At 43.2% G+C, this 25,258-nt stretch overlaps 1 protein-coding gene across 1 annotated transcript; it reads left to right on the top strand.

Moving 5' to 3' along the window:
• Positions 1–13,670: 13,670 nt before the first annotated feature.
• c36h4orf54 (chromosome 36 C4orf54 homolog) lies at positions 13,671–23,324 on the top strand. The gene is made up of 2 exons (XM_055900515.1): positions 13,671–18,717; positions 21,972–23,324. The coding sequence occupies exon 1, from the start codon at positions 13,834–13,836 to the stop codon at positions 18,691–18,693; it is 4,860 nt and encodes a 1,619-aa protein (XP_055756490.1). The 5' UTR covers positions 13,671–13,833; the 3' UTR covers positions 18,694–18,717; positions 21,972–23,324.
• The last annotated feature ends 1,934 nt before the right edge of the window (positions 23,325–25,258 follow it).

Genomic DNA, 25,258 nt, shown 5'->3' with positions numbered 1-25,258 from the left:
CAGACATCTTCCACCTATATTGTAATCGTCTACTGTATTTTACAGTATTGTATAGTACTTACAGTATGTATTGTAGTGGTCCTGTATGTGGCTCAGTTTACAAGAGCATGGCACTAGCAACACCATAGTTGTGGGTTCGATTCCCACTGGGGTCACATTCCAAAATGTGTGGACAGTTGTCACTTTGGATAAAAGTGTCTGCTTTCATTGGCCAATGCAATTTTACTAAAGCAGTGTGAATTTGATTTGTAACATACAGTACGTCTCTGATCTTGTCAATATCTGACTTTTTTTTAACGTACTGTGAAGTAAAATAATAGTCATCATCATCATAGTAGTACATTCAAGTATACACTGAACAAAAATATAAATATAAAAGCAACATGCAACAATTTCAAAGATTTTACTGAGTTACAGTTCATATAAGGAAATCAGTCAATTAAAATAAATTCATTAGGCTCTAATCTATGGATTTCACATGACTGGGAATACAGATATGCATCTGTTGGTCACAGACACCTTAAAAAAAAGGCAGGGGAGTGGATCAGAAAACCAGTCAGTATCTGATGTGACCACAATTTGCCTCATGCAATGCGACATATCTCCTTCGCCTCGAGTTGATCAGGCTGTTGATTGTGGCCTTTCGAATGTTGTCCCACTCCTCTTCAATGGCTGTGCGAAGAAGCTGGATGTGGTGGTCCTGGGCTGGCGTGGCTACACGTGGTCTGCGGTTGTGAGGCCAGTTGGACGTACTGCCAAATTCTCTAAAACAACATTGGAGGCGGCTTATGGTAGAGAAATTAACATAAATGATCTGGAAACAGCTCTGGTGGACATTTCTGCAGTCAGCATGTCAATAGCATGCTCCTTCAAAACTTGAGATATCTGTGGCATTGTATTGTGTAACAAAACTGCACATTTTAGAGTGGTCCTTTATTGTCCCCAGCACAAGGAACACTTGTGTAATGATCATGCTGTTTAATCAACTTCTTGGTATTCCAAACCTGTCAGGTGGATGGATTATCTTGGCAAAGGAGAAATGCTCATTAACAGGAATGTAAACAAATGTGCTTTTTGTGTGTACGGAACATTTCTGGGATCTTTTGTTTCAGTTCATGATAAATGGGACCAACACTTTTCATGTTGCGTTTATATTTTTGTTCAGTGTATATCATACTTTTTATGTTTCTACTTCAGACATACATTGAGTGTACAAAACATTAGGAACACCTTCCTAATATTGAGTTGCACCCTCTTTTGCCCTCAGAACAGCCTCAATTTGTCGGGGCATGGACTCTACAAGGTGTCGAAAGCGTTCCACAGAGATGCTGGCCCATGTTGACTCCAATGCTTCCCACAGTTGTGTCAAGTTGGCTGGATGCCCTTTGGGTGGTGGACCATTCTTGATACACAAGGGAAACTGTTGAGCGTGAAAAACCAAACAACCCTTGACACACTCAAACCGGTGCGCCTGGCACCTACAACCATACCCCGTTCAAAGGCACTTCAATATTTGGTCTTGCCCATTCACTCTATGAATGGCACACATACACAATCCATGTCTCAATTGTCTCAAGGCCTAAAAATCCTTCTTTAACCTGCCTCCTCCCCTTCATCTACACTCATGTAAGTGGATTTAACAAGTGACATCAATAAGGGATCATAGCTTTTTACCTTGATTCACCTGGTCAGTCTATGTCATGGAAAGAGCAGGTGTTCCTAATTTTTTGTGCCCTCAGTGTATATTTTCATTATGTAGTTCTCAAAATATGTGGTAGACAAACCAGTCTAAATGTAAAATGTATAGGTTTACTAAAAGTTTAAGTGATCATCAATTAAGTATAGTAAAATGGATTTTAAGAGAAGAGAATCATATCTAAAGTAATGTGAGCATTACATTGTGAAAATAAATTACTTTATATGAACATGTGAAACATTTATTTCTCGATAAAACACTGATTTAAGTTTGGGGATAAATTGACTGTAACGGTCGTCCTCCTCCTCTTCAGAAGAAGAGAAGGAGTAGGGATTGGACCAAAGCGCAGCGTGATAGTTTGACATAACGAAGTTTATTAAAGTAAAGACGAATACCGAAAACACTTCAACAAACTACAAAATAACAAAACGATGTAGACAGACCTGAACATGGAACTTACATAAATACACGAAGAACTCACGAACGGGAACAGACTACATACACGAACGACAACGAAACAGTCCCGTATGGTGCAACATACACAGACACGGAAGACAACCACCCACAAACAAACAGTGTGAACAGCCTACCTTTATATGGTTCTCAATCAGAGTAAACGTCAAACACCTGTCCCTGATTGAGAACCATATAAGGCTAAATTCCAATTACCTAAACATAGAAACACAAAACATAGAATGCCCACCCCAACTCACGCCCTGACCAACTAAACACATACAAAAATAACAGACAACAGGTCAGGAACGTGACATTGACTATGATTTTGTGAGTTGTACTGGAGTTTTGAAACAACTGCCTTTTTTAATATTCTGTTTAGAGTTTTGTACTAAGAGTTGTGAAAATGTACCACCTACTTGTGAAGATTGCACCAAAGCGATAAAAAAAACTGTAATGAAACTGACATATTTCTCAACATCCTCACAACATGCCATATTACATGTGAAGTTATAGTCAAATACTGTACGGAAAATTATATTTACCATCTACTGTTCTTTCTATTCAGCATTCAAAACGAACAGTTTAGAAATGTATATATTGTATTTTAAATGGCAGTTGAAATGACTAAATGATGAGCCTATCATTATCTGATGTATTGGTGACTAAACAAAATGTGCTCATATTTCACAGAAAACATTGATTTTGCATGAATGACTCATGGGTGAAAGATGTGTGAAATCCCAACAAATGCACAATCAACGGTTCTGAACATAAGATAGGGGGTATTACAAGAGTTATGTTTGGGGTTTTAGGCTGGGTTTCTGTATAGCACTTTGTGGCATCTGTTACATTTGCTGATGTTAAAAGGGCTTTATAAATACATTTGATTGATCGATTATAAGTTTAGAGGTTTGTACTTAAGAGTTTTGAAAATATACCTCTTACATCTGAACATGTTTGGTTTAGATCTTTACCTAGCTCTCAGATACGGTGTCCATAGTAGGACAGCCTCTATTTCAGCAACATGGACACCGTACTCGGATCATTTCTCAGTTATGATAGTCATCTGAACACAATATCTCCCATGCCCCCATGCGTAACCGGGCAGACTCTGCAGGGGCTCCTACTCTGATCCTGGAAAGCCCCTGGATGTTCAGCCCTGCAGTAACACACCCGATCCAGCTATCATGGTGTCGATAGAAGATCATGATTAGTTGATTATTTGAACCAGGTGTGTTAGTGATGGTCTGGAACAAATGCCTGCACATCCAGTAGCTCTCCAGGATAGGAGTTGGAGAACACTGTTCTGTAGTCAGCAGCACTAACTCAACACCATTATGTTTTCCTGCTATCTTGGAACAACAGTCATATAGTGCACTGCTCCTACTTGTCAGTCCAAATAAAATATTGAAATATTGATCATTTATTTGACCGAGGCTCACCGACAGAAAGACACATCAATCTCAGGTAAGGCATCTGAGCGAACGAAACTGTGCCATTCTGTCTCAGTATGTGTAGACCATGTATCTGATGTGTCTGGACCAAAAGAGTATGGCATCTCATACTATTTCTGTCCAGACAGCATCAGATACATGGGCTACATATAGAGGGGCGCTGTTTCGCTCGCTCGGATGCTTTCTCCTGTGATATATACTACAGTTGAAGTCGGAGGTTTACATACACTTAGGTTGGAGTCATTAAAACTTGTTTTTCAACCACACCACAAATGACTTGTTAACAAACTATAGTTTTGGCAAGTCGGTTAGGACATCTACTTCGTGCATGACACGAGTCATTTTTCCAACAATTGTTTACAGACAGATTATTTCACTTATAATGCACTGTATCACAATTCCAGTGGGTCAGAAGTTTACATACACTAAGTTGACTGTGCCTTTAAACAGCTTGGAAAATTACAGAAAATTATGTCATGGCTTTAGATGCTTCTGATAGGCTAATTGACATCATTTGAGTCAATTGGAGGTGTACTTGTGGATGTATTTCAAGGACTACCTTCAAACTGAGTGCCTCTTTGCTTGACATCATAGAATTTCCAAACGCCTGAAGGTACCACGTTCATCTGTACAAACAATAGTACGCAAGTAGAAACCATGGGACCACGCAGCTGTCATACCGCTCAGGAAGGAGACACGTTCTGTCTCCTAGACATGAACGTACTTTGGTGCAAAAAGTGCAAATCAATCCCAGAACAACAGCAAGGGACCTTGTGAAGATGCTGAAGTAAACAGGTACAAAAGTGATCCATATCCACAGTAAAACTAGTCCTATATCGACATAACCTGAAAGGCCACTGCTTCAAAACCACCAAAAAAAGCCAGACTATGGTTTGCAACTTAACATGGGGACAAAGATCATACTTTTTGGAGAAATGTCCTCTGGTCTGATGAAACAAAAACAGAACCTTTTGGCCATAATGACCATCGTTATGTTTGGAGGAAAAAGGGGGACGCTTGCAAGCCGAAGAACACCATCCCAAATGTGAAGCACGGGTGTGGCAGCATCATGTTGTGGGGGTGCTTTGCTGCAGGAGGGACTGGTGCACTTCACAAAATAGATGGCATCATGAGGGAGGAAAATTATGTGGATATATTGAAGCAACATCTCAAGACATCAGTCAGGAAGTTAAAGCTTGGTCGCAAATGGGTCTTCCAAATGGACAATGACCCCAGGCATACTTCCAAAGTTGTGGCAAAATGGCTTAAGGACAACAAAGTCAAGGTATTGGAGTGGCCATCACAAAGCCCTGACCTCAATCCTATAGAAAATTTGTGGGCAGAACTGAAAAAGCGTGTGCCAGCAAGGAGGCCTACAAACCTGACTCAGTTACACCAGCTCTGCCAGGAGGAATGTGCCAAAATTCACCTAACTTATTGTGGGAAGCTTGAGGAAGGCTACCCGAAAAGTTTGACCCAAGTTAAAACATTTAAAGGCAATGCTACCAAATACTAATTGAGTGTATATAAACTTCTGACCCACTGGGAATGTGATGAAAGAACTAAAAGCTGAAATAAATCTTTCTCTCTACTATTATTCTGACATTTCACATTCTTAAAATAAAGTGGTGATCCTAACTGACCTAAGACAGGGAATGTTTACTTAGATTAATGTCAGGAATTGTGAAAAACTGAGTTTAAATGTATTTGGCCAAGGTGTATGTAAACTTCAGACTTCAACTACATACAAAAGTATGTGGACACCCCTTCAAATTAGTGCATTCAGCTATTTCAGCCATAATCGTTGCTGACAGTTGTATAAAATCGAGCACACAGCCATGCAATCTCCACAGAGAAACATTGCCAGTAGAATGGCCTTACTAAAGAGCGCAGTGACTTTCAACGTGGCACCATCATCGGATGCCACCTTTCCAACAAGTCAATTCATCAGATTTCTGCCCTGCTAGAGCTGCCCCGGTCAACTATAAGTGATGTTATTGTCAAGTGGAAACGTCTAGGAGCAACAATGGCTCAGCCACGAAGTGGTAGGCCACACAAGCTCACAGAACGGGATCGGCGAGTGCTAAAGCGTGTAAAGGGCAAAGGGTAAAAATCGTCTGTCCTCGGTTGCAACACTTGCTACAGAGTTACAAGCTGCCTCTGAAAGCAACTTCAGCACAATAACCGTTCTTGGGAGCTTCATGAAATGGGTTTCCATGGCCGAGCAGCTGCACACAAGCCTAAGATCACCATGCGCAATGACAAGTGTCGGCTGGAGTGGTGTAAAGCTCGCCACCATTGGCCTCTGGAGAAGTGGAAACGTGTTCTCTGGTGTGATCAATCACGCTTCATCATCTGATGAATCTGGGTTTGACGGATGCCAGGAGGAGGAGAACGCTACCTGCCTGAATGTATTGTGCCAGCTGTAACGTTTGGTGGAGGAGGAATAATGGTCTGGGGCTGTTTTTCATGGTTCGGGCCCCTTAGTTATAGTGAAGGGAAATCTTAATGCTACAGCATACAATCACATTCTAGATGATTCTGTGCTTCCAACTTTGTGGCAACAGTTTGGGGAAGGCCCTTTCCTGTTTCAGCATGACAATGCCCCTGTGCACAAAGCGAGGTCCTTACAGAAATGACCTTTGTTGAGATCAGTGTGGCAGAACCTGACTAGCCTGCATAGAGCCCTTACCTCAACCCCATCAAACACTTTTGGGATGAATTGGAACCCTGACTGTGAGCCAGGCCTAATCGCCCAACATCAGTGCCCAACCTTAGTGCCCGAATTCTCTTGTGGCTGAATGGAAGCAAGTCCCCTCTGCCATGTTACAACATCTAGTGGAAAGCCTTCCCAGAAGAGTGGAGGCTGTTATAGCAGCAAAGGGGGGACCAACTCCATATTAATTCCCATGATTTTGGAATGAGATGTTTGATGAGCAGGTGTCCACATACTCCCATTGTTAAGGGCGGGGACATGAGCATCTATTCATTATGTACAGATCTGGTTTCAGCCTCTTGCGAATTGGAAAGGAAAGTTGGCAGGTGCACAGTGCACTGTTAGGATGCTGGATTGCTCTAAAGTAAATAGTTTTTTCGACATAATTATATAATTACTCCTGTCTAAATGAAATAATTCTAAATATTTTACCAGGGAGCATGACTTAGGCAAAGAGGATCATTAGCTAATTTAAAAGAAATTGCTGGGGATTGTTTCAAATCAAAAGTATGTAGACCTCTGCTATGCCTATGCTATACTTTGAGAAGCCCGTGGGTTGTGCGCGTGGCAATAGGTTTAGCTGATTGAGTTGCGGCTGTCAGTGAAAAGTGTCAAACATTTTTGAAGATCGTGTGACTTGAGTATAAGTTAAAACGTTGCTTCAAGAAGATTGTGAGGCGTGTGTGGCGAAGAGATGGTGCGTCTCTTTCCAGAATACATGCCTATGTAGAAAAGTGCCCATTTGACAATGTCTGATTTCTGATTGTCTTAATTCATCACGTACACCACTCATCAGCTGAGCTTCTCAGTCATTTTTTGTTAACCTCACGCAAGTCAACGAAGTCTGTTTTTGAACACCCATTGCGATTGATAGTTCCTCAGTATTTGTTAAATCATTCCAACACTCCCAGGCTCGATAATCACAGAGCCTCAGTGTGATAGAGCAAAATATCATGATCTGATTATCCCATATATCCCGTGGAAAAGTCTTTTTTTTTAAAAACAGCTGTCTGTCCCGAGCTTACTGGCACAGGAAACTCTGAGGGCATGGAATAGGCTAGTTGATACAATGTTGCAAATTCACAAGTGTCAGCTTCTGGCCAGACCCAGTGATGATTTGATACTAGCAATAGCCAAGTCAAGACAGATGGAAAGGGAGGGAGGCAAGCAGGCAGGGTGGAGAGATGAATGTTATTGAAAGGACCAGAATTTTCATAAGGATATTTTATACTGTTTTTATTTTGTCGGGTTTAGGCCTATGTATTTTACTTAGTTGATGATGGAAGTTATTGGCCTACTGCTGCATTGGCCTATAGGCTATCTCTGAGTTATATGCTCTAATTTCTTTAGCCACCAATGGATCACAGTCTATCAATGTGTCGATATGGCAGAGGCTGGTGCTCTCACCATAGTTAAATTTGAACTTTTAGATTTTATCATCTTACTTCAGATTTTTATGATAAACCACGTGACAATGATTTTGAGGAACGAAAATTTAAAAAAAGGACATGCCTGTGCATGTGTCTTTCCCAACAGTCCGGTTAGGGGGATTTCTACCCTTCTCAGCTGTCTATCACAGCCTCCTGGTTTCCACCAATCAGAATGCCCGAATGCACATTTTAACTGTGGCCACTCCAACTATCTCAGAGTTGCTATCGTTGTCGGCAGATGACACACACACATAGAAGATCCTTGATGTCCTTCGTCTGCGTTATGGATTGACCTCATCCATAAAAAAACACAAGTCCACTCCTATGTATCACAAAGATCACTTCTTCTATGTGTATGTGTGTCCTAATGTGTGGTGGTGACCAAGAGACAATACAACTCTGGATATGGACAAGTCTGTCTTGTTCTTATCGGACAGGCTTTAGCAAGTCAGAATGTTAACAATCAGCAATAAGTACTAGCAGGTGAGGGCATTCACAGCCGACCACTCAGATAAGCTCCAGCTAGCCATTTTTTACAGAAAAAGTAATTATTGAAATTAAACTGTTCCACGAAAAAATTGAATATATATTTTTTTGTAACCCCTTTTATCTCCCCAATTTCGTGGTATCCAATTGGAAGTTACAGTCTTGTCTCATCACTGCGACTCCCGTACGGACTCGGGAGAGGCGAAGGTCGAGAGCCGTGCGTCCTCCGAAACACGACCCTGCCAAGCCGCACTGCTTCTTGACACACTGTTTGCTTAACCCGGAAGCCAGCCGCACTTAATGTGTCGGAGGAAACACCGTACACCTGGCGACCGTGTCAGCGTGCATGCGCCTGGCCTGCCATAGGAGTCGCTAGAGCCCAACGGGACAAGGAAACCCGAACAACACTGGGCCAATTGTGTGCCGCCTCATGGGTCTCCCAGTCACGGCCAGCTGTGACACAGCCTGGGATCGAACCCGGGTCTGTAGTGACGCATCAAGCACTGCGATGCAGTGCTTTAGACCACTGCACCCCTCGGGAGGCCGCCACAAGTTGATTTTAACAAACAATTGGTCCCCCAAAAAATGCGTCCCTCTGTTGAATTTCAAAATCCCGATGTGGACCTCGAGCCAAAAAGTTTGCCCGCCCCTGTTATAGACCATCACGTTGTAGATATCACCATTACCAATCACACTATCACCCAGAGAAATGGCATCTTTAGGGATATAGAAGTATCATTGATAACACTTGAGTTAATCCTTAAGAATGCTGTCATAATACTGTCATAACCTATGTCATAAACAGCTGATGTCAACTTATGGTGACTTGCGTATGACTGTCAGACATAAATAACAAAGTACAGTGCCTTCGGAAAGTTTTCAGAAGCCATGACTTTTTCAACATTTTGTTACGTTACAGCCTTATTCTAAAATTGATTAAATAAATAAAACATCCTCATCAGTCTACACACAATACCCCATAATGTCAAAGTGAAACAGGTTTTTAGACATTTTTGCAAATTTATAAAATAAAAAAAACAGAAATACCTTATTTACATAAGTATTCAGACCCTTTGCTATGGGACTCGAAATTGAGCTCAGGTGTATCCATTGATTATCCTTGAGATGTTTCTACAACTTGATTGGAGTCCACCTGTGGTAAATTCAATTGATTTGACATGATTTGGAAAGGCACACACCTGTTCATATAAGGTCCCAATAGTGAACAGTACATGTCAGAGCAAAAACCAAGCCATGAGGTCGAAGGAATTATCCATAGAGCTCCGAGACAGGATTGTGTCGAGGCACAGATCTGGGGAAGGGTATCAAAAATATTCTGCAGCATTGAAGGTCCCCAAGAACACAGTGGCCTCCATCATTCTTAAATTGAAGTAGTTTGGAAGCACCAAGACTCTTCCTATAGCTGGCCGCCCAACCAAACTGACCAATCGGGGGAGAAGGGCCTTGGTCAGGATGTAACCAAGAACCCGATGGTCACTTTGACAGAGCTCCAGAGTTCCTCTGTTGTGCTATGAGTACTCCACCAATCAGGCCTTTATGGTAGATTGGCCAGACGGAAGCTACTGCTCAGTAAAAACCACATAAAATCCTGCTTGGAGTGCCAAAAGGCACCTAATGACTCTCAGACCATGAGAAACAAGATTTTCTGGTCTGATGAAACCAAGCCTGAACTCTTTGGCCTGAATGCCAAGCGTCACATCTGGAGGAAACCTGGCACCATCTCTATTGTGAAGAACAGTGGCAGCATTATGCTGTGGGGATGTTTTTCAGCGGCAGGGACTGGGAGACTAGTCAGGATCGAGAGAAAGATGAACGAAGAAAAGTACAGAGAGATCCTTGATGAAAACCTGCTCCAGAGCGCTCAAGACCTCAGACTAGCGTGAAGATTCACCTTCCAACAGGACAACGACCCTAAGCACACAGCCAAGTCAATGCAGGAGTGGCTTCGGGACAACTCTCTGAATGCCCTTGAGTGGCCCAGACAGAGCGCAGATTTGAATCCAATTGAACATCTCTGGAGAAACCTGAAAATAGCTGTGCAGCGACACTCCCCATCAGTTTACAATTGGCTCATTCATCCCCCTCCTCTCCCCTGTAACTACTCCCCAGGTCGTTGCTGCAAATGAGAACGTGTTCTCAGTCAACTTACCTGGTAAAATAACGGTAAAATAAAATAAATAAAATAAATAAATAAAAACCTGACAAAGCTTGAGAAGATCTGCAGAGAAGAATGGGAGAAACTTCCCAAATACAGGTGTGTCAAGTTTGTACCCAAGAAGACTCGGGGCTGTAATTACTGCCAAAGATGCTTCAATAAAGTACTGAGTAAAGTGTCTGAATAATTGTGTAAATGTGTAATTTATGTTTTTTCTGTTTAATAAATTTGGTAAAATTTCTAAAAACCTGTTTTTGCTTTTTCATTGTGGAATGTGGAAAAGTCAAGGGGACTGAATACTTTCCGAATGCACTATATGTCATTATTCGAACAGTAAAGTCTTTGTCATCAATACAGTTGCTACTATCTTTATTTCACTTGCTGAAAAAAACTCTTGCAAACTGCCCAGCGAACCAGGAACATTCCCAGGACGTTAGCTAACATTCGCAATAAGTTCTAGTTGGGGTTTTATCTAACATAAGGATGATAACATCCCAAACATTCAAAGAATGTTTTTGACAACAAAATGTGTTAATTTTTTTAGAAAATATTTTAAATATCCTTGGAATGTTCTCCTAACGTTCAATTAAATGTGTGCACAACATCAGTAACAACCACCCCAGAACATTCCCCAAATGCTCTCTTTATGTTTCCAGGTAATGTAATAACACAATGTACTAGTAATGTTTTTAAATCCCATTGCCTGCAATAAAATGTGACAGCAATTATGTATGATACTACAAAAAAAGATTATAATAATATAAATTATATGAGAACAAAATAGTCCCATAACATCAAAGATCCACCATGGGCCTACAGAGTGGCGCAGTGGTCTAAGGCACTGCATCGCAGTGATTCTGGGTTCAAGTCCAGGCTCTGTCGCAGCCGGCAGCAACCGGGAGACCCCATTGGGCTCGCGCACAATTGACCCAGCGTCGTCCGGGACCGGGGGGGGGGCTTGGCCGGCAGGGATGTCCTTGTCCCATCACGCACTAGTGACTCCTGTGGTGTGGCGGGCGCAGTGCACGCTGACATGGTCGCCAGGTGTACGGTGTTTCCTCCGACACAGTGGTGCGGCTGGCTTCCGGGTTAAGTGGGCATTGCGACAAGAAGCAGTGTGGCTTGGTTGGGTTGTGTTTTGGAGGACGCACGGCTCTCGACCTTCGCCTCTCCCGAGTCCATACGTGAGTTGTAGCGATGAGACAAGACTGTAACTACCAATTGGATACCACGAAGTTCGGGAGAAAATAGGGTAAAAAAAACAATAATATACAGATCCACCACCATAATTTACAGTAGGTATGTGGTACTTTTCTGCATTTTCCTCCATTTTTGACGCCAAACCCACCACTGGTGTGCGTGGCCAGCGAACTGTATTTTCATGTCATCTGATCATAGCACCAGTTCCAATCCAAGTGCCAATGCTGTTTAGCAAACTCCAGGCAGTGCTATAGTCAGATGACATGGAAATAGAGCTCTTTGTCTATTTTGCTTCCACTGGTCCTTGGGCCCTTGTTAAGGTCAACGGCATCATGAAATTTACCAAGTACCAGGACTTTTTTGCCAAAAACCTGGTTGCCTCTGCCAGGAGGCTGAAACTTGACCACAAGTGGATCTTCCAGCAAGACGATAACTCCAAGCATGCATCCAGATCCACAAAGAAATGGTTAATTGACCACAAAATCAACATTTTGCAATGGCCATCTCAGTCTCTGGACTTGAACCCCATTGAAAACCCTGTGGTTTGAATTGAAGAGGTCAGTCCATAAGCGCAGACGAAGGATATCAAGGATGTGGAGTTTGGAGAAATGGTCTAAGATGCCTCCCAATGTGTTCTCCAATCTCATAAAACATTTTAGAAAAAGGCTGTCTTTATCCTCACAAGGGGAGGCTGCTAGAGTATTGAAAACAGAGCTGCCAATAATATTGACACCTATCTTTTTTGTATTTATTTGTATTACTTGTTAAACAAAATACATTTCTCTGAGCAATTGTGCTAGTATAAAATTAAATAATTTCCCTTTTTTTTTGTTGCATACAATATAGCTCAGTATTTGAATTATTTATTTTATACAGTCTTTTTTGCTCATCTCATCTTTATGAAGGGTGCCAATATGTTTGCAGGTGACTGTATGCTTAGCAGCCTAAACCAATAGTGTACGAGCTCATTTGTGTGCGAATTGAATTTACGGAGGCGGTCCTAAGGAGCTGTCCGGCGCAGAAATGGTTCTGAAACGGTCACTTTTGAGCAGAAACCAGCAAAACATTTTTGTTATACTGAAAATCACTATCTTAAAATCTAGCCTTAATTTGATACATATTACATGTCAAGAGACATTTGTTTATTTGTGTACAAAATCAGTTAGAATTGTGCTTTTATGGAAAATACGATATTGAGTGTTAATTTCATGATTTAATAAATGGTCTGTATTGACTGTCATTAGCCTAAGCAATGTAATTATTTTTCAACACAAATAACTATTCATTGAGAATAGAACAATTGAGTAGATTCATTGAGATGCAACCGTGCATATTCACCATTGCCTGTGCGTGTCAGCAAAACATTACTGTCCTATTGGCATATGCCTACAAGCAACGCTTACAACGTGACTATCCTATTCCCACCCAGTGACACGCATCTCACTTTTAGTCTTAAAATAATTATCATGTGGCTTAAAATGCCCTGCATAAAAGTGTGATAATACACTTAGGCGTTTACAAGCATTTACATTAAGTTCTAAATCCCTTCCAATCATTCCCACTGGGCACACACTGGTTGAATCAACGTTGTTTCCACGTCATTTCAATTACGTTGAACCAAGGTGGAATAGACGTTGAATTGACGTCTGTGCCCAGTGGGTTGTTTGCACTTGGGTGGTATGTCTGTGAGACAGCCTTGTCTCCGGTGTGAAACAAAACACGCTGCACATAACCGAAGTTAAAAAAAGCCGTTTTAACATTTCGTCACCATTTCTATATTTGTGTATTGTTAAGACCAGCTGCAACGGGTCCGTCCCATCACACAATGCCTATTCTGTTCATCTCCCAAGTTCAGGCTTTGAGTTGGAGCAACTTAAAATATCCATTATACAGTAGGCCTATAGCTTAATGCGTTAATTTTGTTCACGCCTGTGGAAGCGCGCACCGGTTCAGAAATAGCTAATCATTTTAGATGCTTTATGCTTCCAGTATGGAATGTCTGTAGTGTCGGCGTGTCCAATGGCATCCGAAGTGACAGTCCGGAGTGCCACTGTTGGCCAGAGGCGCCGCGCACAGCAATAACTCCACTAGGATCCTGTGGTTGATTCTCTGGACATCAGGGAGTGAAGTAGGGAATCCTGGGGACCTCTACCTCTATTGTTTCTTTTCTATCCTATGCCAAATGTAAAATAGACAGCATAAAAGGCGTGCATAATGCAATGGAAACAATGGACGCGTCCGACAAAAATCGAACTTACCCAAAGTCCACCGTCGTGTTAAAAAAGCGCATGCCAGATAGTAAGGATACCACTGGGACGCAAGACGAATCGAAGTACGTTGAATTTAATGATTTACTTGACATAGATACAGACGACACGAACACTGTCACCGGTGAGGGGAGCCAAATGGCGATTGACGAGGGCAACGGTGGCTCGAGAGCAGAAGATAAAACTTCTGGAGACGGAGACCTGATGAGTAAGGTGACTGATCATATCAACGGCGACAAATTAAAGGAGGATATTAACACAAAGGAGTGTGCCAAGGGCTATCTATCCGGGTTTCTTGGAACTGTCTGCTTCTCTGAGGTTTCTAACATGAATGAAAACATGATGGACTCTCCCGAATCCCCTAGATACGTTGGTAATAGGGAGGTCACCGCGGAGTGGACACCGGGAAAGGACTCATTTGAGGATGTAGAAAATATGCCAATTGACAATGAAGATTTACAATACACTGACATGTTAAGCGGGCAAAGTGAATCGGATGATGATGTGAGCTTGGTGCTGACCGGTGATTGTGAAGATTGCGTGCCTTGCAGTACCGTGGAGGATGAGCCTCATTACATAACCACGCACGAGATCCAGCTCTCCGAGCTTTCAGATCACGATGTCGATAATGATATCGGACAGGGGTGGGATGATAACCAGATCTACTCTTTTGTAGAATATGCTGCTTTTGACGGCGATGGAACGATGGCAGGAAGAGAGAAGAGGGTGAAAAGCAATCAGGGTCAGGCTAATAGCGGACCGGCAGTCAGCACTAAGCTGGAAAGTGATCTCGGGGACAGGGACAAGTGCGCCATCTCAGATGAAAGTCTGTCAAAGAACCAAAATAATGTTATAGGACAGATCCATCTGTCAATCAAAACGACTTCTCGAGCTATAAATGAGCCTAGCAACGTCCAAGAAAATGAAAATATTATTTATCATGCCAAGCACGCTGGAGACATGAGTCGCTATGTTTTTAGAGGAGCTGGTGATGCAAATACGGAGAATGTCTGTGATAGTGCTAAGTGTTTCATAGCCGCCCCCGGACGCTTGCACTTTGGCAAGAAATTAAAAGGGAAAGATGTTAACGACTATTCCAGCGGTGCTTCCAGCGCCGTCAGTGAACTTGACGATGCGGATAAGGAAGTGCGCAACTTGACTGCCAGAGCGTTCAAGAGTTTAGCATACCCATATTTTGATGCCATCAATTTCAGTACCTCCAGCGAGTCCTCCGCCTCCGAGCTGGGGTTGAACAGGTGGTCAACTTTTGTTGACCTTAAATATGGCAACATGAACATGTCTCAGGGACGCGAACCAAATACAGGGTCTAATAAAAGTTCTACGTCATCCTCTGAAATTGTTAAGAATAAAGACAATAAAGGATATAAGGGTTTGGCATTGGCTAGTACTAAACCGCCCCCGAACAAGCTCTTTGCATTGAATAGTGCTCTTTCTGGTCCCTATAACGCATCTTCTGCAGCAAAGAAACTTGAGCTTATGGGAAAATTTGGGACGGGACACGGTGGAGTTATCACGCTCACAGAAACATTAAATATTCGTTGTAATGTCAAATCAGGGCTGCCTGGGAGCGAAAGGCGCTCGAAATTTGCACAAAACGCAACAGGATCACGTTCCACAGATGAAGTTACCAGCACCTTGCCAAGCGGCCAGAGGAATGAGGCCAGCAAGCAACCCTGTAATGCAGGGGAAACCATGGAAGGCACACACAAGAAAGCAATATTCGCCTCGAGCCTTCTTAAAAATGTAATTTCTAAGAAAATGCAGTTTGAGCAGGAGCGCAAAATGGAGAGGGGGGAGATACGCGAGTCCTATCACGCTCCATCTCACTGCCTTCTCCAACAAGAGCCTGAAATTGCGCACATGGAAAGGGAGAGGGCTACACCGAAAGAGTCCAAGGATTTCCAAAGGCAAAGCCCGAAATACTCAGAGGCGAGTTCAGACTTAACTATTGTTTGTGTCGATGAACTAGGGGACTTAGTGGACACTAGCTCGTGCGATGCCAAGGACGAATGTCGTAGACAAGACATTTTAACTCTTGCACCAGAAACGAATTTAGCGTCGACAAATGAAGTAGGATTCGATACTAAAAAAGGAGCATTCGAAGTGGCCAACAACACACTGCTACGCAGCCAAAATAGCGCATTCAGATCCTGGAGGGACGGTGAGCTAGAGTTTCAAAAGGAACATATAAACGATAAAACTCCGGAGGGGAAACCGTCTTCGTCCAACGGCAACCAGGGGGAAACGGACTTGTACACCGATTCAGGCAACAGTGAGCTAACCAAAATGTTACATTTGTTTGTGCCAAGTATCCAACAACTGTCCAATGAGAGAGAAGTTTCAAAACAGCTGCCGACTATGAATTATTCGACCCGCGCGGCCGCGGATCAAGGAGAGGAAGGAGGTATGAAATTACGCGCAAAAAACACCCAATACGTCGCTGGTCCGAGGAGTGTGGTAACATCCAAATCACCGGAAATTAAAATCAGTTTACGGAGTGTAAAAGAAAACAAAAGCGACCCGTTCAACGTTGCAAAGCTGGTGCCTTCCAATATAGGCTGCAACTCAGTCAACCTGATAAAGGCAGGCGACGAGTCCAGATGTCAAGCGCTCGCCGCAGCGTTGAAGGGTGAGTCCTCCGAAAAAGTACCACACTTCACGGTCAGAGACATACGAGACCACAGGGGAAAGTTGCAAACACCTATACACCAAGTTCGAGACGTGCGTAAATTGGTTAAAAGTTCTTATCACTTTGTGTCGTTGGATAATAACGCCACCGCCGGCGACCTGAACTCAGATCAAAAGCTTTTCAAACAGGGGTCTTATCGAAACCCTGCGTCGCTTTCCCCCATAGTAATAAAGTGTCAGTCTGTGAATACCAATACAAATGGGAATGGGAAGCTATCTGGAAATTTAATTGGGTATTCTAAACCGAGGCTCAACGAGGATTCATTTGAAGTTGACAGGTCATCACCCCAGCAAGAGGGCACCAAAAGCGGCATCCACCAACCGACATGGAGAGAGCCATTAGGCAATGCAAAACAACAGAAAGGTGATTCGTCTGAAGGCCCCATTGGACTTGTAATTGAAACCAGAACAGCTTCTAGAAGACAGGATAAAACACCTGACATCGGTGACAAGACCAAACCTGAGTGTAAAATGTCCAACCTGGGTGCCTTCCAGAAATTACAGGCTGCAGTCAAAACCATGGAGCAGTTGTATGTTTTTGATAGAAATGAGTGGAAGAGGAAATCAGAGCCACACTCCATATTATCAGACAGTCATGTGCTCTCTCTCATATCCAGAGAGGAGCATGGGCCAGAGGAGGAGGGAGTGAATGTGGCCAATGCCATGGCCGTGCCAACATTTAACATGGACAAGTTCATCCGGAGGGACTCATACCCTAACTCTGGCAAATCCCTGCCTGCTACGACCGCCTTGCCCGTCTGCGAAACGACACCACCCAAACGAGAGGAGAAAGAGCCCCCGAAGACTTTTCACATTCCCATCAGCCGGGATGTGCCCAAATCCCTGGCTCAGCTAGGTGGAACACCAATGGGTACCAATAATGTGTTTAATGTCAGCTCCATGGCTTCAGGAACCCCCCCCACAAATAACAATAACAAGGCATCATCACAGCCACATGCTGTATCACAATCACCTTACTGCAAAGGCTTCAGCCAAGTGTCTCCTAAACTTCCGGTGTCAGTGAAAATCTCCCAGCAGCTCAGAAAGGCAGAGGAGAGACAGAGAGAGAGACAGAGGGAGAGACAGAGGGAGACAGCCAACAGTATGACGGCAGACATGCCCTTCCAGTTCAGCAGAGCCTCAGCCGAGCACGAAAACTACCTCACCATGCCCGTCAAGTCTCATGCCACCAGCGCCAAGCAAGCCGCTGCGTCCGCTGGCGGTGGATGCGAGAAGACAGCAGTTTACAACTTCTCCGCCACTGGCGCCAAGTCCCAGATGGCCAGCCCACCCGGTTATTGCGGCGCCAGGAGGCAGGAAGAGACACGACTTTCCCCACAGAAACGCTCCACCATCGTCATGGAGACGAGAGCCCAGGACACGCCAACTGCCACCATCTACCACATGCCCATGGCTCAGAGCATGGCGTCCGCCCAACCACAGATGTACTGCTTTTCCCCAACCATGTCCCCACAAGCCATCCCCCAGATTGACCACTACCAGCGCACCCAGAGAAAGATGCTCTTTGACCCCAGCACAGGGAACTACTACCTGGTGGACACCCCCGTCCAGCAGGCCACCCGCCGCCTCTTCGACCCCGAGACGGGCCAGTATGTGGACGTGCCCATGTCCCAGCAGCCCATGTCTCCCATGTCCATGTCCATGCCCCAAATGCCGCCCATGCCCATGCCCATGCCCATCTCGCCTTTAGCCCTGAGTCCCGGCTCCTATGGCCCCACCTACATGATCTACCCAGGCTTCATGCCCGCCATGCCCAGCACGCCTACCCTGATCCCCACTAGAATGCAGTCGCAGCTCTCCATGCCGTTGGAGCAGGAAGACTCCGGAGACAAAGGCGGTTCCTCCCAGCCAGACTACATGGACATGGAGAGTCCTTACTACATGGCCACAGGGTCTGGGAAGTCTCCCTTGGCTGGAGGCTCCAGTATGGGCCAAGTCCAGCAGCAGGGCAGGCCGGGGGTCCAGGGCTTCTCCAACGGGAAGCAGCCAGTGATCAGCATCACCTCCCAGCAGGGACCACGCATCATCGCCCCGCCCTCTTTCGATGGGACCACCATGAGCTTTGTGGTGGAGCACAGGTAAACGGCAGGACCTGTCACATGATACGTAAGTGAATTGTTTGAGTACTCTATCATATAGTATGGCTGCATTAAGACAGGCATCCCTTGTTATATTTCTTTCTTCTCACTAATCAGCGTAATTTACATCCTAATTATGACAGTATGATTCACAATCTTAATCACTTGCACACCAATGTATCTTTCCCTACACTATAATGGAGTAAAACATCTATGGATATTGTTCCAGGTGATTTTTGGTGTCAAGTCTTAGGCTATTTTAAGGGAGGATTGATGGGTGACATACCAGTCACAAAAACATAATAATGCTGTTTCAAATGTATAAGTCGGGATCATAGAATAGAAGAACATCTTAACTACAAAAATACTCCATCTTCTTAACTCCAAAAATACTCTATCGCCTTAACTACAAAAATATGTGTCTAGGCCGAGACGTCTTGTACAAACCAGTTCCAGTGTAAACACGTCCTTTACAGTGCAAGAGGTACAGTATTTTCCCAGGTGGGAGCCCTTGAACCAGTTAATTAACATATCATTACTGCAGCTATTAATGTGTGTAGACAGGGATAGAAGGTGTTGCAGGTGACCTGTTTATGAGCCTGTTGGCATTCTGCAACAGTTATTTATTCCAGTAAAGGGAAGGAATAGGTGGTAACCCACTCCTGAGTAACGCAACTCTAGCATGCACAACCTTTTGAACTTTAACCTCTTTCCAGACCTGGTATCAAAACAGCTCTGTTTAAAACAAGTGACATTAACCACCTGCTATTTTTAGACATGCTGTTTGGGATGAAGGATACAGTTCTATTCGGCTAAGGCGAGCCCATTCCACCTGCAGACATGCCTCTCTTGCAGTGTTTCTCAACTCCAGTCCTAGGTTGCACATTTGTATGCTAGTTCTGCTCAAGCATGCCTGATTCAACCGCTGAACTCAACACCAGGCCCTTTATATGTTGAATCAGGTGTGCTTGAACTTGGCTGGAACATGTGCAACCTTGGGAGTGGGATGTTCAAGGGACGGAGTTAAGAAACACTGTTTACCCACATCTCAAAGTATACTAGTTGCTTCCAGTAACAGAATGATGTGTCATATTAAAGCTATCGAGGATGATATCAGGGATAGGAGACCTCGGCTGGCCCAGAGTGGCATTGGTTGGTGTTTGCTGGGGAAGGGGAAGAGGCGTGGCCAGGCCAGCATAGCTAGGGGGCCGGGGGAGGGAGGGAAAGGTCAGTGCGATGCAAGGCACTTGTTGTGCTGATACAGGGGTAGGCCAGCTGCTGCTGGAAATCAAGGCTCTTGGCTGTGGCAACGCAGGGCTGCAACGGCGTCAACCTTTTTATAGGACACAGTCACGCAGAAGGGAAAAAGTGAGAAGTGGACCAGCATCTCTGGCACTCAGCCATTACATAAACAAATCATGGGCACATACAGTACCAGCAGGGACGCAAGCACAGCAGACAATTAGATTGGGACTTCCCCTACCCAACTAAAAAGTTTTATACCAAGAACACTACATGGCCAAAGGTGTGTGGACACCCCTTCATATTAGGGGATTCGGCTATTTCAGCCACACCCATTGCTGACAGGTGTATAAAATCGAGCACACAGCCATGCAATCTCCATAGACAAACATTGGCAGTAGAATGGCCCGTACTGAAAAGCTCAGTGATTTTTAACGTGGCACCGTCATAGGATGCCACCGTTCCAACAAGTCGGTTCATCACATTTCTGCCCCGCTAGAGCTGGCCCAGTCAACTGTAAGTGCTGTTTGTGGAGTGAAGTGGAAACCTCTAGGAGCAACAATGGCTCAGCCGCGAAGTGGTAGGCCACACAAGCTCACAGAATGGGACTGCCGAATGCTGAAGCAGGTAAAAATCCTCTGTCCTTGGTTGCAACACTCACTACAGAGTTTCAAACTGCCTCTGGAAGCAACGTCAGCACAAGAACTCTTCGTCGGGAGCTTCATGAAATGGGTTTCCATGGCCGAGCAGCCGAGCAGCCGCACACAAGCCTAAGATCACAATACGCAATGACAAGTGTCGGCACACGTGGTGTAAAGCTCGCCGCCATTGGACTCTGGAGAAGTGGAAACGTGTTCTCTGGTGTGATGAATCACTCTTCATCATCTGGCAGTCCGACAGACGAATCTGGGTTTGGCGCTACCTGGGTTTGGCGCTACCTGTCCCAATGCATAGTGCTAAATGTAAAGTTTTGTGGAGGAGGAATAATGGTCTGGGGCTGTTTTTCATGGTTATGGCTAGGCCCCTTAGTTCCAGTGAAGGGACATTTTAACGCTACAGCATACAATGACATTCTAGGTGATTCTGTGCTTCCAACTTTGTGGCAACAGTTTTGGGAAGGCCCTTTCCTGTTTTAGCATGAAATGCCCCCGTGCAGTGAGGTGAGGTCCATACAGAAATTGTCGAAATCGGTGTGGAACAACTTGACTGGCCTGCACAGAGCCATGACCTCAACACCACCAAACACCTTTGTGATGAATTGGAAAGCCGACTGCGAGCCAGGTCTAATCGCCCAACATCAGTGCCCGACCTCACTAATTCTATTGTAACTGAATGGAAGCAAGTCCCCACAGCAATGTTCCAACATCTAGTGGAAAGCCTTCCCAGCAGAGTGGAGGCTGTTATTGCAGCGAAGGGGGGACCATCTTCATATTAATGCCCATGATTTTAGAATTAGATGTTCGATGAGCATGTGTCCACATACCCCTTGGTTATGGTTATAAAACAAGGACTATTAACGTTAATTGCAGAAAAATGTTATGCTGTAATTCCTGCAGTTTATTGTTTTTTGGGGGGGAATACTTTATTTGAAGGATATTTATTTCCATACATGCCACATTAATTTGTAGCAGTAAATAAGCATGATTCTTTAGGTACACTCTTAAAAAAGGGTAAAAGGGTTCTTCGGCTGTCCTGATAGGAGAACTCTTTTTAGTTCCAGGTAAAACCTTTTTTGGTTTCAAGTAGAACCCTTTTGGGTTCCATGTAGAACCCACTGTGGAAAGGCTTTTACATGGAACCCAAAAGGATTCTACCTGGAACCAAAAAGGGTTCTTCAAAGGGTTCTGCTATGGGGACAGCTGAAGAACCCTTTTAGGTTCTAGATAGTACCTTTTTTTCTTCAACTAAAGTGTTAACGTTTTATGTAGGAACCATGACAAGTTTCCAGTTTCCTAATCCCAATCTCCCATTATATTGTGTTCTGTTTCCAACACAGGAGTGACTTTTGACATGCCCTGATGTGTTCTGTTTCCAACACAGGAGTGATGTGTGAGGAGTGACGTGTCCTGATGTGTTCTGGGCCCTCCAGTGCCACTAACCCTGCCGTCTGGACTTTATGGTTCATGGTCATCAATGCCGGTCGTCATGGTCATCAGGGTTCTTGGTCATCTCAACCGACAGGATTGTTATTGCCTCACCTTTCTGAAGTAGGCTACCACTCTATCCCCCTTTATTTTCTTAACAACTCTGTGTTACATTTGGGAGTTTGGCAGAAATGTTTAATTGTAAAAAAAAATAATAATAATAATCCACTAGTTAATGTAGTTTTTTACCATGTGCTGTATATTTTATTTACATGTTTGATTTTGTGTCATTTTGATTTCATATTGCAATACTCATGCAATGCAAAATAACCTCATGCAATTGTTCTCGCAGGCATTGTCATGATAATCAATTTCATCTGGACATTGAATTAATAATAGTAATCATGTATTTTCACATAAGAAAAGCATGATTGTCAAACCCACCCTCCATTGGTTATTAATAAGATTAGGCTCCAAATCCATTCATGTGGGACCCCCAGCATTACCCCTTTGTTATAGCCCAGCATTAACACACCTGTGTCAACAAATCAAGGGTTGAGGAGTTAAATCAGGTGTGCAAGTGCTGGGCTAAAAATAAGTGCTCACTGAGAGGTTCCTAGGAACGGATTGGGAAATATGTTGTGGACATTTTCTTTGTCGCATTCTCCACACTAGAGGTCTATGTTCTAAAATGCACAACTTCCGGAAGGGTGCAGCTTGTCCCATTTATTTCTTTAGCAAGTACATGAGGCATGACAGCACACTTGGACAGCACACTTGAACAGCACACTTGAACTAAGTCCTCAGGAGAATGGAAGACGGCTTATATCTCTCTTTGTATCTTTATTGACCTTGATCTGAACCTGTACTTGGCTTCCTCCCTTCTCTCTGTTACGGTGCCACCCGCTGTTTGCTTTATCCCTGTTGATGAGTTCAGTTCAGTACAGTATAATCTTGTATTGGTTTAATTGTTTAAAAAAATGATATGTTGCCAACAATATTAGCACTAAAAACAATTATGGTGGACATTCTATTTTCTTTCTGAACCGTGTCATTATTTTACTATTGAAAATGAATGAGCGCTTGTCTTGAATACACATTATGCAATATGTGGTTTGGTTTGATATACTTCTACTGAAATTGGTATGTTGTTGCCTGTTTATCTTGGGTATTGTTATTACTGCAATGTCATTAAGTGTTGACAATTTTGCCCTGTCACATTTAAGTGCTCTTAATGCAGGTAGCAAGCACTGTGAGTAAGAGGTGGATGTTTAGACATTTCATAAGATTTCATAAAAACACAACTGAAGATTTGCGGTGTGGAAAGTATTCTTGATGTTTTTACAGTAACAGGGATACAGTAATCTCACATTTATGAGTTGAAGTCTGTTTTGGACAAGCTGATGGGGCTTTCGCTGTATTATATTGATGTGTACAGCAAACCACATGCTTTCGGAACTGCTGGCCAGTCCATCCATTTCCCTTCATGAGTATGTTTTGGGATTGCTGTTTGATATTTTTAAAGGTCCAAAAATAAACAATAATAGCTGCTTAGCAAAGAGCAATTTCTCAAATAATTTTGCTAGGACTGTCTGGGAGTGGTCTGAGTGGGGAGGGGATAATTGAAAACTAGCTGTTATTGGCAGAGAGGTTTGGAACTCTCTTTTTTATTTGTCTATTAACTCATTTACAGCTTGGTGATGTCACCAGGCAGGCCAAAACTCCATCCCACCAAAACCGGCTGACATTTCAGGCGGTCTTTTCAAACATCTCTTACACTAAAAGAGCACGGTCATAATTTTCACAATTTCACAGTATTATTCCAACCTAGTGTGGAAATATAGAAAATCACAGGCAAATCACATTTTTGCCTGCGCTGGGCCTTTAAAGTAACTGTCTAGTGAAAATCAAATTTAATGACTATGTTTTGTTGTTGACTTATCCAATACTCGTATTTGTGGCCAAAGCTGCAATTGAAGAAAAAACACTTTAAACTTGTATCTCAAACAGACCGTTTAAAAAATACTTGCTATTTCCTCAGAGGATGATGTCACCTTCCCGAGGAGGATGAGCTGGCCAATCTGCGGTCTACTCGCATTAATATTTTTAATGAGCGGTATATGACCACACCATTCTGTTGTTGGGGTACGCCCACACCATTCCAACACAGAAAAACATACTTAGTAACCATTTTTTTAAGGAAATCTATTTCACTCATATTGTAATTAATAATTGGTCATATTTCATCATAATCTGGAAACACTGGACAGTTACTTTAATGCAGGACAATACACTTACACAATTTACTTTCATAATTTTACCTGTTTTCATAAATCACACAGGTCTTCATGGAAAAATATATTTGCAGCAGTGGATTGTTTCAGGGTTGGCTAGGGATGGAATTTTTGTAATCCACTACATTTGATGAGTATTGCTGCAGAAAAAAGGTTTAACCTTTGAGGCGTCATTGTGAAAGGTGTATACTAAATATTGGACAGAAGGACTAAAGAATGTTGTGAGGGTATGAGCAAGTCTAAAAATAAGGGTTGAAGGGAGGAAGAGAAAGTGAGTGAAAAAAAGTGAGTGTCTTTTAGATATTGAGGTCTCTCCTTACCTCACAATATGGATGGACCTAACGGAAAAGAAAATGTAGATTTTTTGTGAAACAGCAAAGGAATTGAATATGCCTCTACTGGCCACAGGAAATGTAGAAAACTAGCAGTTGAAGTAACAAGCACAGACTTCTTTATGGTGTAAAATATATTGCTACTGCGAATTAATGTGTTTTTGCAAGCAAATGTACATTGAGACTTGTTTAATAAATTTGAAATACTTTTCCAGAACTTGGTCTCCTTTTCTTATTTATTTGATATGAGTGGTGGAAAAGGTACCCAATTCTCATAATTGATGTCACCTGATATAAAGGATTTGGAGACAGGAGCAGGAATACATCATCTGGGTTTTTAATACACCCAAAACAAACATGTATACAAAACACTGGGATGTACCCAAACAAAAGAGCGAGGGTAAACCTCTAGAACAGGGGTGTCAAACTCATTTCGCATCGTGGGCCACATACGGCCTAGGGAGATGTCAAGTGGGCCGGACCATTAAAATTATACCATACTCTGCTATAAATAACCAAAATATCATGTCTTTCCTTTGTTTTGGTGTAAAGAAGCACAAGAACATTAGGAAAATATTGAAATTTAATGAACTATCCTTTTACAAAACATTTCATGA

The sequence above is a fragment of the Salvelinus fontinalis genome, chromosome 36, assembly GCF_029448725.1.
Source record: "Salvelinus fontinalis isolate EN_2023a chromosome 36, ASM2944872v1, whole genome shotgun sequence".
Taxonomy (NCBI): Eukaryota; Metazoa; Chordata; class Actinopteri; order Salmoniformes; family Salmonidae; genus Salvelinus; species Salvelinus fontinalis.
The sequence above is the reverse complement of the archived record's forward strand: the minus strand, read 5'-3'. Positions and strand labels throughout refer to the sequence as shown.